Here is a 14,244-nt window from a genome sequence, read left to right as displayed (position 1 = left end):
TAACTTGCAAGGTTACACATACTTTCCATCACAGTTGTGCTTGCTGCGTCTGGCGCACAGAGTATAAAAGACAAATGTGCTCCTCATTCACCTATGGGCACGTGCTGGCGAGCTGCAGCCCAGTCGGCTTCCAAGCACATGTCTTACTGATGCTAAAGGGCATGTGTCTTATCATTCATGCTTTCACATCTTTGCAGACAGAATCTGCGTTAACTGCAGCAAATGCAAGTGCCGTACAAAGCGTTGAGCCGCCATGGGGAATTAAGCACCTGTTTGTGGATTGTTTCATTGCAGGCGGAAGTTTTACTGTGTTCGTGGCTTCAGCCTGCTTTGAAGCTCCTCCAGCTTAAGGGGGAAATCCTCCTTTTTCTAGATTGCGGCTTGAAGGCATTTTCATAATATCAGAGTAATGGAGTTGGTGCCCCCACACTGGAATGACTCTCTGCCCGTTCGTGGGCAGATATCTTCTTCCCCGCCCCCCCCCCAGCTCTGTGGCATTTCCTTTAATGCAGGCATATACATCATTATCCAGAGCAACAGTGCCCTGAGCATTTTCACTTCCTAGCCTGTTACCTAATATAAAGTGCTTTCTTTCCTAGATTTGAAAGCATCGCTGCAGAGCACAGTCTGATGAGCAGATTACTGAGCCTTTTTCGGAGATGTGCAAAACATGTGTCTCCCCACCCCTTTTTTTCTTTTTTGCTTGTGGCAGAAAATGAGAGGCACAGCAAGAAGCTAAATTTCGTGGGCTCAATCTTGGCTTTTTAATGTTGGATGTAGCTGTGTTTGCTGACTCTTGCTCGGATGCAACACACTAAATAGTGCTAATCCTCTTTCTATCTAGGCCGCTGCTGCGCATGAGCTGGAAAGGATGCAGAAAAGGTAAATAAACAAAGAGTGCCATCTGATAAGCCATTGTTCTTTGATTGTTATGTGCTTGCTTTGGAGTGGGCTGGGCCTTGTAAGCAGGGGGGCGGGGCTTTTTTCCTTTTTAACCTTTTGCCCTGTTTTTCAGTACTCAGGCCAGAGATGAAAAAATCAGAGCGCTGGAGGAGCAGCTTCAGGGACACCATGCCAAAGCTTCAAGTGCAAAAGAGGAACTTCAGGTAGTGTGTGTGTGTGTGTGTGCGTGCGCGCGCATTGCCTAGAGCAGCCTTACTCACAACAGGACAGCTGATAACTTGGCAGCAGGACTAGGAAAGGCACAGGAAAAGGTGCTGGATGGTAGTGTAGCAGCACAGCGCCCCAAAAACAAATGGAGATGTGGCTTGAAAAAAATTGCTGTCAGTGATGCAGGAAAGAAAAGTGAGGTGTCTCATCACAAAATTGTGGCTCAGCATGAAGCGAGCAGAGGGGCACTGCAGTGTCTATGCAGACCCCAGTGCTAAGGAGCTTCTGAAACGAGTGGGGATTTCAATATGAACAAAAGTATGCACTCATACTTGTCGTCTCCCCCCCCCCCATTCTTTTACTCCAGATCAACTGTTTTTCCTTATTTTTATTTTTAATCAGGGGACTTGAGGTCTAAATCACATGTTACGATATTCAGTATTTTTAAAAGTGTGCTTAAACTGAACTCTTTTTTGGGGAGGGGGAAGTAGCTGCAGGACATGTGATCTAGAATATGCTCTGATCCAGATCAGGCTTGCAGGGTTCCCTGCTGGAGAATGATCATAGCCAGAGGTGCTGTTCATGTGATTTCCTGCATTCAGGAAGAACGGCCCAGAGCTCAGTGGTGGATCATCTGTTTGGCATGCAGAAGGTCCTTGCTTCAATTCCTGGCATCTCCAGGTCCAGGACCTGTTCCTTCCCCTTCGGAAGCAGCTCTCCAGGAGTTCAGAAGTGCAAGCAATACTGAGCTAGACAGACCCAGTGGTCTGATTTGTCATAAGGCAGCTTCATGTGTTCAGTGTCTCTTCCCATCCCACCCCCCAAGATCAAATTTGTACTTCCTCCCCTTATTCCTTCTGTTCCATCAAAGCACTTTCCTATGTGTTCAAAGCACTTCACATAGGCTATTCCAGTAAATCTGTGCCCCTTGGGATCGCCTGGAGCAAGCTGGTATCGCCATAAGTGGGTTAAAGCAAAGACCCTCCCCAGAAGTGCTATCATTATAATCACGGTGGCGATCCACCCTTTTCAATTCAACGGATAGATAGCCAACCCAAACAGGGATCAGGACTCCCTTAACATTTCTGCCAATTGCTGTTCATCAGAACCACCGTTTCTCTTCAAATAACACAAAGAAAATTGCAGGAGCAATGTCTGGGTACAGAATTCCGAACTGACAGCGCTGTCTGGTGATTTCATTTCAGGTTCTAAAGGATCAAAACAAAGCGCTGCAGCTGGAAGTTCAGAAGCTACAGGCTCTCTTGTCTGAGCAGGTATGGCAGGCAAATTGCTGCTAATAATACTATCTTTGTTCAGAAACGGCTGTTGATGTAGATGCAGCTGATTTGAGGGTTGGATGTGGGAGCCAGCAGAGGGTTAAAGGATGTTTATATCCTGTGTCTTCTGGTTGCTTATAGAGCTGGTTTTGGAACGACGTCTAGGTAGGATGCGCTGCTTGCACACACACCCCCCCCCACATGAACAACATCACACCTGAGAAGGGAGGTTATATGCTCAGAAATCTAGTATCTAATTCGAATTCCGGAGCTGTCTTTGGTGGTGGACAATACTTGCTTGGTTAAGTGAGCTCCACACCCCAGTTAACTTCTTGAGTATTTCAGGAAGACAGGGTGCAGATCCACACCCAACTCACATTTAAAACTCATGACTTCCTCCAAAGAATCCCGGGAAACAGTAGTTTGCCAAGGGTGCTGGGAATTGTAGCTCTGGGTAAAGCTGCAGTTGTCAGGATTCCTTGGGGGAAGTCATGTACTTTAAATACATGGTGCAGTTCTGCCAGATAATTAAGCTTCAAAAATCATTTAATTTTTTTTTTGAAAAAGTGGGGCATAAATGTTTGTGTCTGCTCTTGTCCTTTGCTTTTGCATCTAGATTGGTATTATTTGCTGCATGTTTATGCCTGGTGTTTGGAATAGACTGGTGACAGGTGCAAGATCTTGCCGATTTCACCATTTATTAACACTATTTTATGCGGGTGGCACTGTGGGTTAAACCACAAAGCCTAGGACTTGCCGATCAGAAGGTCGGCGGTTTGAATCCCCGTGACGGGGTGAGCTCCCGTTGTTCGGTCCCAACTCCTGCCAACCTAGCAGTTCAAAAGCACAAAGTGCAAGTAGATAAATAGGTACTGCTCCAGTGGCAAGGTAAACGGCGTTTCCGTGTGCTGCTCTGGTTCGCCAGAAGCGGCTTAGTCATGCTGGCCACATGACCCTGAAGCTGTACGCTGGCTCCCTCTGCCAATAAAGCGAGATGAGCGCCGCAACCCCAGAGTCGGTCACAACTGGACCTATGGTCAGGGGTCCCTTTACCTTTACCTTTATGCTCCTTAATATGCACGATTCATAAGCCTTTTATGTAATGCTGTATATTAATGTTAATTATATGAGATATTAATTGGAAAATAAGATTCTGGTCCTCCATGGGCATGGTTAGAATGCATGCAGCAAAAAGCATCCCCTTATAATATCCAGTCTCTTTCTCTTAAAAATACAACTTCAGGGTAGGAAGCAGCCAAATGGACCCCCCACTTCATTTGGCCACTATTTCTTCAATTGGCCACTAATTCCTGCATTGGAAGGGATTGGACTAGATGACTCTTGGGGTGTCTTCCAACTCTACGATTCTATGATTCTCATCCTCTCACAATACCGTTACGTCTTGCTGGGGGGCGGGGCGCGGAGTTGGAGTAGACAATCTGAAATACACAAAAACGATGCTTGCACATTGAGAACATGCAGGCCCAACAACTCTTTGGAACACACTTAATAGGCTTTTCCTGCTTCGTGAATGCCAGCGGTGCTCTTGGTGACGTCTTCAGTAAGGGATGCCTTTAATTGCTTATGCCTCTGGCAGTACAGTATTACAATATTCAGATGGGTGGACAATGCTTTGATAATCAGGGTTGCTGTTCCCTTGGCCAGGGTGGAGAGCACCAGCTGCTTGTCTTACCTACTAGATCTTGCTGAGTAGACCAGACATCAGTGGTAGGCCTTCGGTACAAACCTTAGCTTTGCTCTTTGCTTGGATAACGAGAGGGTTTGGTTTGCGTTTGAGACTCAGGGGCTGGGAATGGAGATGTTGGGGTTTCCGTTTGCCTTCCCTGCTCCAGATGGCAGAGCATAAGCCCCTCTGATCTCAGGCTACATGACCTAGAAATGGTTGTTTTGGTGCAGCTCCTGGAAAAAGGGAATCCACAAAGGACTAGAAGTGGTGCTGCCACCACCGGCTAGCTTGAAAAGGGAGCATTTTGGGAGCAACAGTTTGCTTAGCTCCTTTGGCTTCTTTGATGTCTTTGCCTTCTTGCCACTAAGGAGCAGCCACATTTGGGCGCACAGGTCCTGCAAATGCAGCCGACCAAGTTGGCTCTTGCCAACATCTATGGAACAATATCTCACTGTAAGTAACTGGGAGGTGTCTCCAACATAGTCTTACTCAGAGTAGACCCATTCAAATTACTGGACCTAAATTGACCGTGTCAGTCAATTCCAATGGGTCTTCCTTGATCTGCCACAGAGCTCATTGTTTTATTTGCTGCAATAGTTTAACTCGGGAGTCGGCAATGTTTTTGTGGCTTGGGCCAGTTCACGGTCCCACAGACGCCGCGGTGGACTGGAGTGTGCGCACACACGCACGCGCAAATGCTATTTCCAGCATAGAGGATGCGTGTGCAGCTTCCCATTGGCTGCAGGAGCTTCCTTCAGCCAATGGGAAGCCAGCCAGCCAGCGTCGCGGATGGTGGTCTCCGCTCTGCTCTGCGCTGGTTTAGCGCGGCGCACGGGAGCTGACTGAGTGGGCGGCGGGGGTCCATGGGCTGCTTAAACGATCCCCATGGGCGCTTGTGGCCCATGTGTCTTAGGTTGCTGACCCCTGGTTTAACTAATAGAACTTGCACTGAGGAAGTTATGCCAGGAGCAGGGGGGAATGTAATTTTGGGGTTATAAGGAGCTGCTGTGCAGCAAGTCAGTTGCAGGCAGAGGTCATTCTCAGCCACCCTCTCTGAGGTGTTTTGACCCAGGGGAAGCCAGCAAGGTGCCTTCAGATGTTTTCGGCTACATCTCATATCCCTCTTCAGGAATTATGGGAGCTGCAGTCCAACATCCGTAGGATAACACATTGCCTACCCTTGGTTTATCTGGACATTTGTTGTTGTTCAGTCGTGTCCGACTCTTCGTGACCCCCAGACCAGAGCGCGCCAGGCACTCCTGTCTTCCACTGCCTCCCGCAGTTTGGTCAAACTCATGCTGGTAGCTTCGAGAACACTGTCCAGCCATCTCGTCCTTTGTCGTCCCCTTCTCCTTGTGCCCTCCATCTTTCCCAACATCAGGGTCTTTTCCAGGGAGTCTTCTCTTCTCATGAGGTGGCCAAAGTCTTGGAGCCTCAGCTTCAGGATCTGTCCTTCCAGTGAGCACTCAGGGCTGATTTCCTTCAGAATGGATAGGTTTGATCTTCTTGCAGTCCATGGGACTCTCCAGAGTCTCCTCCAGCACCATAATTCAAAAGCATCAATTCTTCAGCGATCAGCCTTCTTTATGGTCCAGCTCTCACTTCCATACATCACGACTGGGAAAACCATAGCTTGAACTGGACATGGCGAGGATCAAATCTGGAACCTCCTGTGTCAACAGAAAAGTGGGCGGGGGGCGAGTCTCTTACAGATCACCAAACATGGCAGACAGACACCTAGCATTCTTTTGGCAAGATTGCTTAAAGCTCCAGAGGCTACAGAGCTGATGAAGGAATACTTCAGTAGTTCTGCAAGAAAATTGAAGAATAATGTGGAAAAATGGAATCTGACCAAAAAGCTTGGCACTAGGGACAAATTTCTAGGAAGCTGGGACTGCAAGAGGCTGAGATAATTCCTCTAATTGAAGCTCCTGTGGATGGGAAGAGTAGCAGAACATCAGTTGCATAAAGATAATACAGTGGTGCCTCGAAAGACGAAAAGAATTCGTTCCGCGAGTCTTTTCGTCTTGCGATGTTTTTCGTCTTGCGAAGCACAGTCCGTCGCAACTGCGCCTCTTCAAGCGGCTTTAAGAAAAAAGCACAAGACGTTTTCGTCTTGCGAAGCAAGCCAACAGGGAAATTCGTCTAGCGAAGCAACGCAAAAACGGAAAACCCTTTCGTCTAGCGAGTTTTTCGTCTTGCGAGGCATTCGTCTTGCGGGGCACCACTGTACCTCAGCTTGGAAGAAGTAACAGAAGGGAGGGTTTATATGTGTTTCCTAGGATTGTGCAGAAATTGCTGAAACAGAAACTGGTACTGCTTGAGAATGTGAAATCTTGAGAACTGAAAAGGGGGATTGCTGAACAGGATCTCCAGCACTTAAGAGATAGCCCGGGAGGGAGCTTCACTGCATTGTGTAACTCCTTAGCCCTTCATATGTCCAGCAGAAGCAGAATAAATCATGCAAAGCTCTGCTAATTGGTTAGATTTCAACTGATTTCTAGTTTCTCTTAGTGCAGAGCATACAGAGTTCTGGTTGATGGAAGGGCAGGATTCTGGGAATGGGGGAAAGAGCAGAAAGGTTGCAACATCTTGCGTTCAGGCTATATTGGTTTAGCCAGGAGTGCAATGGACCAAATCAGAATTGCTTAAACACGAAATAAATTTATTTAAGTAATAGAGGCTGTTTTAAAAATTCATTTTTCTTTGGCTAGTGGCTCTTATGTGGAGGCAATAACCTTACATTTATTACAGAAAAGGGGGGCTTTTACGTCTTAACAAAGGGAAGTAGGTGATGTTGCTTACAAGTAATCTTTTTTTAAACTGGAGACTAGCTCATTGAATGAATCAAAGCTTATTCTGTCAGAATGACAAAATAGTGTAATAATTACAAGGTGAGGAGTAAAGTCGTTCAGAGGATTTTGGTGGCTAGTATCTAAGGCAGGGGACGCGGGTGGCGCTGTGGGTAAAACATCAGCGCCTAGGACTTGCCGATCGCATGGTCGGCGGTTCGAATCCCCGCGGCGGGGTGCGCTCCCGTCGTTTGGTCCCAGCGCCTGCCAACCTAGCAGTTCGAAAGCACCCCCGGGTGCAAGTAGATAAATAGGGACCGCTTACCAGCGGGAAGGTAAACGGCGTTCCGTGTGCTGCGCTGGCTCACCAGATGCAGCTTGTCATGCTGGCCACGTGACCCTAGAGTGAGATGAGCGCACAACCCTAGAGTCTGGCAAGACTGGCCCGTACGGGCAGGGGTACCTTTACCTTTATCTAGGGCAGGCATAGGCAAACTCGGCCCTCCAGATGCTTTGGTACTACAACTCCCATCATCCCTGACCACTGGTCCTGTTAGCTAGGGATGATGGGAGTTGTAGTCCCAAAACATCTGGAGGGCCGAGTTTGCCTATGCCTGATCTAAGGGTACAGAGACTGGGGCGAGGTATGTTAGGGAGTAGGAAAGCATCTCCTTGGCTCCAGGAAGCCCTTTTCTGTCCTCTCGTTCTCAAGCTATCTTTAGCATAATGGGCCACTTTGCTTTGAAATATTAACTGTAACGGTGAGAGCTGGGAACATGTTCTATTTGGCTTGGATAAAAGTGGCAGTTCCAGAATTCCTGCTTAATAGGAGTCAGGATATCTGGGCCATTTGCACTGCTAGGCAACGCATGGCAGTTTTGGAGCATCGTTGAAAGAAATCTAATCACCTTTTAACATGATTATTATCATGGCTGGGGAGGGGGATTTTCAGCTTCAGACTTTCTAACGTTTGACGGCTTTTCTGCATCGGCGCTTCAGATAATCAGCAGAAATGCAAACAGCCGGATTCTGAGCAGCTGTCTTGCTCACTAGAGCTGCAAACCAGCATTAAGCATGACTTTTCTCTCTTTCTCTCCTGCTTTCAGACGAATAAGGATTTGTTGGAGCAAATGGAAAGAAGGTAAGAGATGGGGCAGTAGGTAGCCTCTCGTTTATTTCACAAGCAAACTCCCCCCCCAAAGCAAAAAGAACAGCTAATCTTATTAAGAATAATAAATCTGTAGGTGTTTTGTGCTAAGTACCAGCAGCCTAGCAGGGGGTGTCAGGAGCTCAGCCTACACTCGAGTAGGACCCTGGCAGAGACACATGCCCGACTGGGATGTTCCCTCCCTCCTGGTCTTTCGTTCGGGAGCTTCAAAAGCTTTCTTCTGCCCGAACATCACAGCGACCGATGCCAACAGACACCGGCACACTTAGGGATCCGCAGAGTCTGCGCAGTTCACGTAACAGATCTCAGCAACTCAGCATTTTGACTAATCTACTTTATTTACATATAAACACACATGGAGCACTGCAACATGGCTCCCCCCCTCTCTAGCATCAGACAGCAAAGAGAAAAATAACAAAGGACAATAGTCCCACTTCATGGAACACAGTAACACAAACATCCTGTCTCCGTCACTTCCCACTCTGTGGAGTCGAAACATATACAGTGGTACCTCGCAAGACGAATGCCTCGCAAGACGAAAAACGCGCAAGACGAAAGAGTTTTCCGTTTTTTGAGTCGTTCCGCAAGACGAATTTCCCTATGGGCTTGCTTCGCAAGACGAAACGTCTTGTGAGTTCTTGCGAGTTTGTTTCCTTTTTCTTAAAGCCGCTAAGCCGTTAATAGCCGCTAAGCCGCTAATAGCCGTGCTTCGCAAGATGAAAAACCACAAGACGAAGAGACTCGCAGAACGGATTAATTTCGTCTTGCGAGGCACCACTGTACCGTCATGTGATAGACAACAATCCCATGACTGCAACCACGGAGCAGGAATTCTAACAGGGGGAGGACCCCATACCTCTGTGCTAAGGTGCATGCTTGACATGGAGAGGGTTCCAGGTTCCATCCCTAACATTTCCAGTTACAAGATTTTCAGTACCTAGACTGGGAACAACTGCTCTGCTGAAGACACCCTGAGAACCGTTGTCTGCTAATGAGACAGTCCTGGCCTAAACGAACTAGTGGTCTGGCTCTCATTTTAAGGCTGCTTCGGTATGTTCTTGCTTGCTCGCCACCAATGCCCACTGGCTTCAGCAGGAAATACACCCAAACAAATGACCATAGGATTGTCGTCCTGGTAGCACCAGTTGATTTTGAGTTGAAGTTCATCACATCCTTTTCAACTCCTCCTCAGCATGACAGACAAGGATGACAAAATAAAGACGGTTGAGGAACTCCTTGAAGCTGGACTCATAGAGATGGCAAATAAAGAAGACGAGCTGAAGGTAAACTCTCTTCTTAAGAGTCAGGCATGTCCAGTGCATGAACAGTGTGGCATTGGGTGCTGATATAGTGTGTCTCGCTCCACCACAGGGTAGTTACATGCCCGGATTGTAGCAACAGCAGCTGCTGCTGCTTCACTTTTGTCCCAAGCTCCCCTTTTCTGTCTCTCCATCGCTGTCCTGCCTCAGTTGCTCTGTTCTCCTCCCTACTCTCCCTGGAAAAATAATGGGCTAATCCAGCAACTCAGCTTAGGTCGAGGGACAGTGAAAGACTGGCAAAGGAAGAGGACTTCCTCAGCCCCATCCTGAGTCCAGTCACAGAACTAGTTAAATACAGTGGTACCTCGAGTTACATAGGCTTCAGGTTACATACGCGTCAGATTACAGACTCCGCTAACCCAGAAATAGTACCTCGAGTTAAGAACTTTGCTTCAGGATGAGAACAGAAATCGTGCTCTGGCGGTGCGGTGGCAGCAGGAGGCCCCATTAGCTAAAGTGGTGCTTCAGGTTAAGAACAGTTTCAGGTTAAGAACAGACTTCCACAACAAATTAAGTACTTAACCCGAGGTACCACTGTATCTTATACAGCAGTTAGTGACAGGAGATGAAGTCAGCAACTGAAGATGTTACTGAATGCGACAATGGCACACCCATGTTTTGTAGTCTATAAAGGGAGGGAACCATGATGGAGTACCCCAGCTGCACCAAATTCCAGATACAGTCGTACCTTGGAAGTTGAATGGAATCTGTTCCGGAAGTCCGTTCGACTTCCAAAACTTTCGGAAACCAAAGCGCAGCTCCTGATTGGCTGCAGGAAGCTCCTGCAGCCAATCAGAAGGCCTGTTGGACGTTCAGGTTCCAAAGAGCGTTCACAAACTGGAACACTCACTTCCGGGTTTGCAGCATTCGGGAGCCAAAACGTCCAAGTACCAAGGCGTTTGGGATCCAAGGTACGACTGTATTCCCTGTCTGAAAAGCAGCACAAGCTTTTTCCAGTTGCAATCCCTTTAAGACAGTAGTTATGGACTTGAATCTTACAGGGCAAGCTTTTTTCCTTTGGCTTTCTTCTTTCTACACTTGAGAAAAGTGAACGCCTTCAGCGTAAGGTAACAGCCATCCATTCAGACTCTCCCGCCTGCCCCATTGGTACTTGTCTACCGGCCAAGCTTTGTAAGCTTGAAGGAGCGTGTGACGCTTAGATCTTGGGTGTGAAGCTCTTCCTTTGACCTGCTTATTCTGTTTGGGCTGGGTAAATGTTGCTGAGCTCCTTGCAGGCTAAAACCCAAGGGCACGTATCAGTGGATAGGAAGACCAGGACAGACTTTTTCTGAGATGTTTCACAGGGTGAGAACCACCACTTTAAAGGTTTTATTCTTGAGGAGAGATGCTAGGGTACAAAACAAAGATTATGCCAGGAAAGGGACCCAGCCATGTAAACCGTGACTTCCACACGTTAAAAATGTTGTCAGATAAGTCAGCAGCGATAATAGAATGTTGTTCTTGGCAAATGTATCATCTTCCCTTTTGTGGTTGCAATTAACAGTACTGTGTTGAAAACGTTTTCCTCTTAAAAGGCACTGAGAACAGAGAACGCATCCTTGAAAAGTGAAGTTGAAAATCTGCAGAGGGTACAAACAGAGCAGGTACGTTGCCTTGCTTTGGTTTTGTTAAGAAAGGTTTTCAGATTGGTTGCTGTTAAGTCAATCCCTGTCGGAGGATTTCGCCTGAAATTGCTGCTTCCATTTTGCAATGGGCCTCACTGCTTTTGCCTTGTGCTTTTCGTTCAGTTGGATTTCAAAGAATTGGGTCCTTGAAGAGTTAACTGCTGACATTCCTGCAGTCTGCTAACCCCTGTAAATAAAAGTCTGCACAAATGTCTTACTCCACATGAGCAGAGGAATAGTGTAAAGAGACGCTCTCAGAAGATCTCCGTGGCCTACTTCCATGATTAGAAAGATTGCATGTGAGATGTTGTTTATGCATAAACGGCAGTTGCAGCTATGTCTGCATTAGCCCTCGTGTGACACGTGATGCAAATATTGCTGCTGCTTAATCCGATCTAAAAATATAATTGACCAACATTCTGATCTGTGGGTACCAAAAGGTGAGAACATCAAAAGGTGAGGTGGAGAACATCAGCAAAGCTAGTGAGAGGTGATGCCATCTGTTCTGAGTTCAGCCCTCGATCCTTTGAAGCCCATTCAAAGCAAGGTGAAGGTTTTTTCTAAACTTGAAAGTAGTTGCTGTGACTTTCTGCAAGTCCTACCCCAGCTTCTGGCCCTGAGGCAGCCATCGACTCTTGATGGTTTCCATGCAGTTCTACTTGCAGGGTTTGCCCGTTTTGACAAAGGGAGATGGGGTTTAATGTTGAAAACTTGTCAACATCTTTGGAGAAGTCAAGCAAGTGAGCCAAGTCACATGCGGTAAAATAGGCAGCAGCCCTCCCAAGTTATTTACCCAGTTGGGCTTGTGGAAAGATTGCATTCAACCTTGAGCTGGGTTGTTGGCTGTCTTCACAGTGTAAGCAGAATTTGTCGGTCAAGGCATGCAAAGGTAAAACCTTTGGCCATGCATGTATTCGACATGCAGAGGGGCTGAGAGGCCAGGTGGCAAGCCCAGCTCGGACGTCTCCTTCCATCGGCCCGTGCTCCGACGTAAATCAGCGACCCGGACTTTAGAAGCCAGGGCACGCAATTAGCAGAGTGTACTGCACACACAGAAGTAGGCATGAGGCGTATGAAGTCATGCTACAGCTACAGATTTATTAAACATAAATCAGAACAAAGAAACATGTTGTCTCTCTCATGTCGTCTCGGAGAGAACAGCAAAAGCTATACACAAACGGAAGTTCCCAGCATACTATGCTGGAATGTAAACAGACATGTGACATGCAACAATCTCATGCCTATTCCTTAAGGTGGAATGGAAATGTCAACAGCATTCAACCTTGAGCTGGGTTGTTAACTATCTTTAGAGTGTAAGCAGAACTTGTTGGTCAAGCCATGCAAAGGTAAAGCCTTTGGCCGTGCAGCAAAGTTCCACACTTTCCAAGTGCCCTCCCAAGGTACAGTAGTTTCTAGCATTGCAGAAGAAGGGAAATTGTGGGTCTCAGTGAGATTCCATTAGAACAGGAGCTTGCAAAGTATCCTTCATAAAGCTGCCCTATCTCTGTTTGGTGAGGAAACCTGTATTCCTCAAGCTGACTCTTAAATTTTGCAAAGAACTAATTACAGGTGCTGCAAAATGCTACAGTTTAGTCCGATTAAAAAAAATAGGACCGATTAGCTTTCCAAAATGAATTCCATCAGCAAAGTTGGTGAGAGCTGGTACCATCTGCTAGCTTCAGTATTCTGACTTTCTCTCTAAACATCCGTCCTCCTTGCTTTTGTTCCCCAAGGTTTCCTTTGCAACGTTGGTGGAAGAATTACAAAGAGTGTAAGTAGAAGCACATTTCCTTTTCATCAGTTTGAAAGCCCTCTTTACCCTTACGTTTCTGTTATCCACGAAGCCTGTGTGGGCAGGCTTTGACTACAGAAGCGCCCAGACTTTAGAATGTAATCTGTGCAGTGGGATGTTCGAAGTTGCTGCATTTGACTCTTCAGAAGAAAGCATGATTGTGAAATGAAAGGCTTCAGGGTGCAGCCTAAATTGAGGCTGCTGCCCAGCAGGGCTTAACAAAGCAATGGGGTCATCACTGCATCTATAGTCCTGCCAAGCTTGACACCGGGGGTGGAAGGGAGGAGGACAGGTAGATGACTTCACCATTCTAAAGCTAGTACAGTAGTCAGAACCAGAGCAGACCCAGTGCTGTCATGTGACCATAATGGATCCAACTTGGGATCCAGCTGATTCTGGGCCAGCTCAGCCCCCCTCCCCAACCTAAATAAAACAAAAATATCATCTACTTGTGTGTTGAAACAAAATTTCCCCCCTGTATGCTTGCTCGGGTCACACCAGTGCACACAGAATAAAGTTGGATTGCTTGCAGGAGATTTATAACTTTTGGGGTTTCCTTTTTAAAGTCCCAGGGAGCTTTCAAGTCGGGTGCCAATAGCTGCACTGGCATTGGGTGAAAACCCAACCTTGTTTTAAAAGCAGAAAGAATGTCCTGCAGTAATAGTAAAAAGGTAAAGGTACCCCTGCCCATACGGGCCAGTCTTGACAGACTCTAGGGTTGTGCGCCCATCTCACTTAAGAGGCCGGGGGCCAGCGCTGTCCGGAGACACTTCCGGGTCACGTGGCCAGCGTGACAAGCTGCATCTGGCGAGCCAGCGCAGCACACGGAAACGCCGTTTACCTTCCCGCCATTAAGCGGTCCCTATTTATCTACTTGCACCCGGGGGTGCTTTCGAACTGCTAGGTTGGCAGGCGCTGGGACCGAACGACGGGAGCGCACCCCGCCGCGGGGATTCGAACCGCCGACCTTTCGATCAGCAAGCCCTAGGCGCTGAGGCTTTTACCCACAGCGCCACCCACGTCCCGCAGTAATAGTAGCAGTGCTGTATTATTTGAAGAAGATTAATTGAAGAAATTGCTTTTCTTTAAGCAGAAGCTTCTCTACCAGCAGATGCCACCCTACTCTTTCAGTTGTGAATCAGTTTACTTTATACCTCAAAATACCAACTTCTTGATGCTTGCTCTGATTCATTTGGGCAGTATTGCATTATATTCTTCAGCAACGTCCTGAAGCATTTATTTCCCATCTTGCGCAAATGCCTCCCCTTCCAATGCTGTACCACTGAGTTTCTTAACCTCTCTACTCTTTTCTCTCTCTCTCTTTGCTAAAGAATTAGTGAGAAGGATGGGAAAATCAAGTCTGTGGAAGAACTGCTCCAGGCTGAGGTCCTTAAAGTTGCCACCAAGGAAAAAACTGTCCAGGTAGGTGCTGGATCTGTCGTGCGCTGCCTTTCTTGTGTGTTTGTGTGTTTGT

At 47.2% G+C, this 14,244-nt stretch overlaps 1 protein-coding gene across 5 annotated transcripts in view; it reads left to right on the top strand.

The window, feature by feature from the left end:
- Positions 1-14,244, top strand: part of KTN1 (kinectin 1) — a 103,420-nt gene that overhangs the window by 55,387 nt on the left and 33,789 nt on the right. For all 5 annotated transcript variants that reach the window (XM_081191198.1, XM_081191201.1, XM_081191200.1 and 2 more), the window contains exons 16-23: positions 845-882; positions 1,016-1,106; positions 2,316-2,384; positions 7,973-8,007; positions 9,227-9,317; positions 10,889-10,957; positions 12,712-12,749; positions 14,102-14,192. In XM_081191198.1, coding sequence (XP_081047324.1) covers positions 845-882; positions 1,016-1,106; positions 2,316-2,384; positions 7,973-8,007; positions 9,227-9,317; positions 10,889-10,957; positions 12,712-12,749; positions 14,102-14,192 — 522 coding nt within the window. The remainder of the gene's footprint in view (positions 1-844; positions 883-1,015; positions 1,107-2,315; positions 2,385-7,972; positions 8,008-9,226; positions 9,318-10,888; positions 10,958-12,711; positions 12,750-14,101; positions 14,193-14,244) is intronic.

Source organism: Podarcis bocagei, assembly GCF_964188305.1.
Source record: "Podarcis bocagei genome assembly, chromosome: 1".
Taxonomy (NCBI): Eukaryota; Metazoa; Chordata; class Lepidosauria; order Squamata; family Lacertidae; genus Podarcis; species Podarcis bocagei.
The sequence above is the reverse complement of the archived record's forward strand: the minus strand, read 5'-3'. Positions and strand labels throughout refer to the sequence as shown.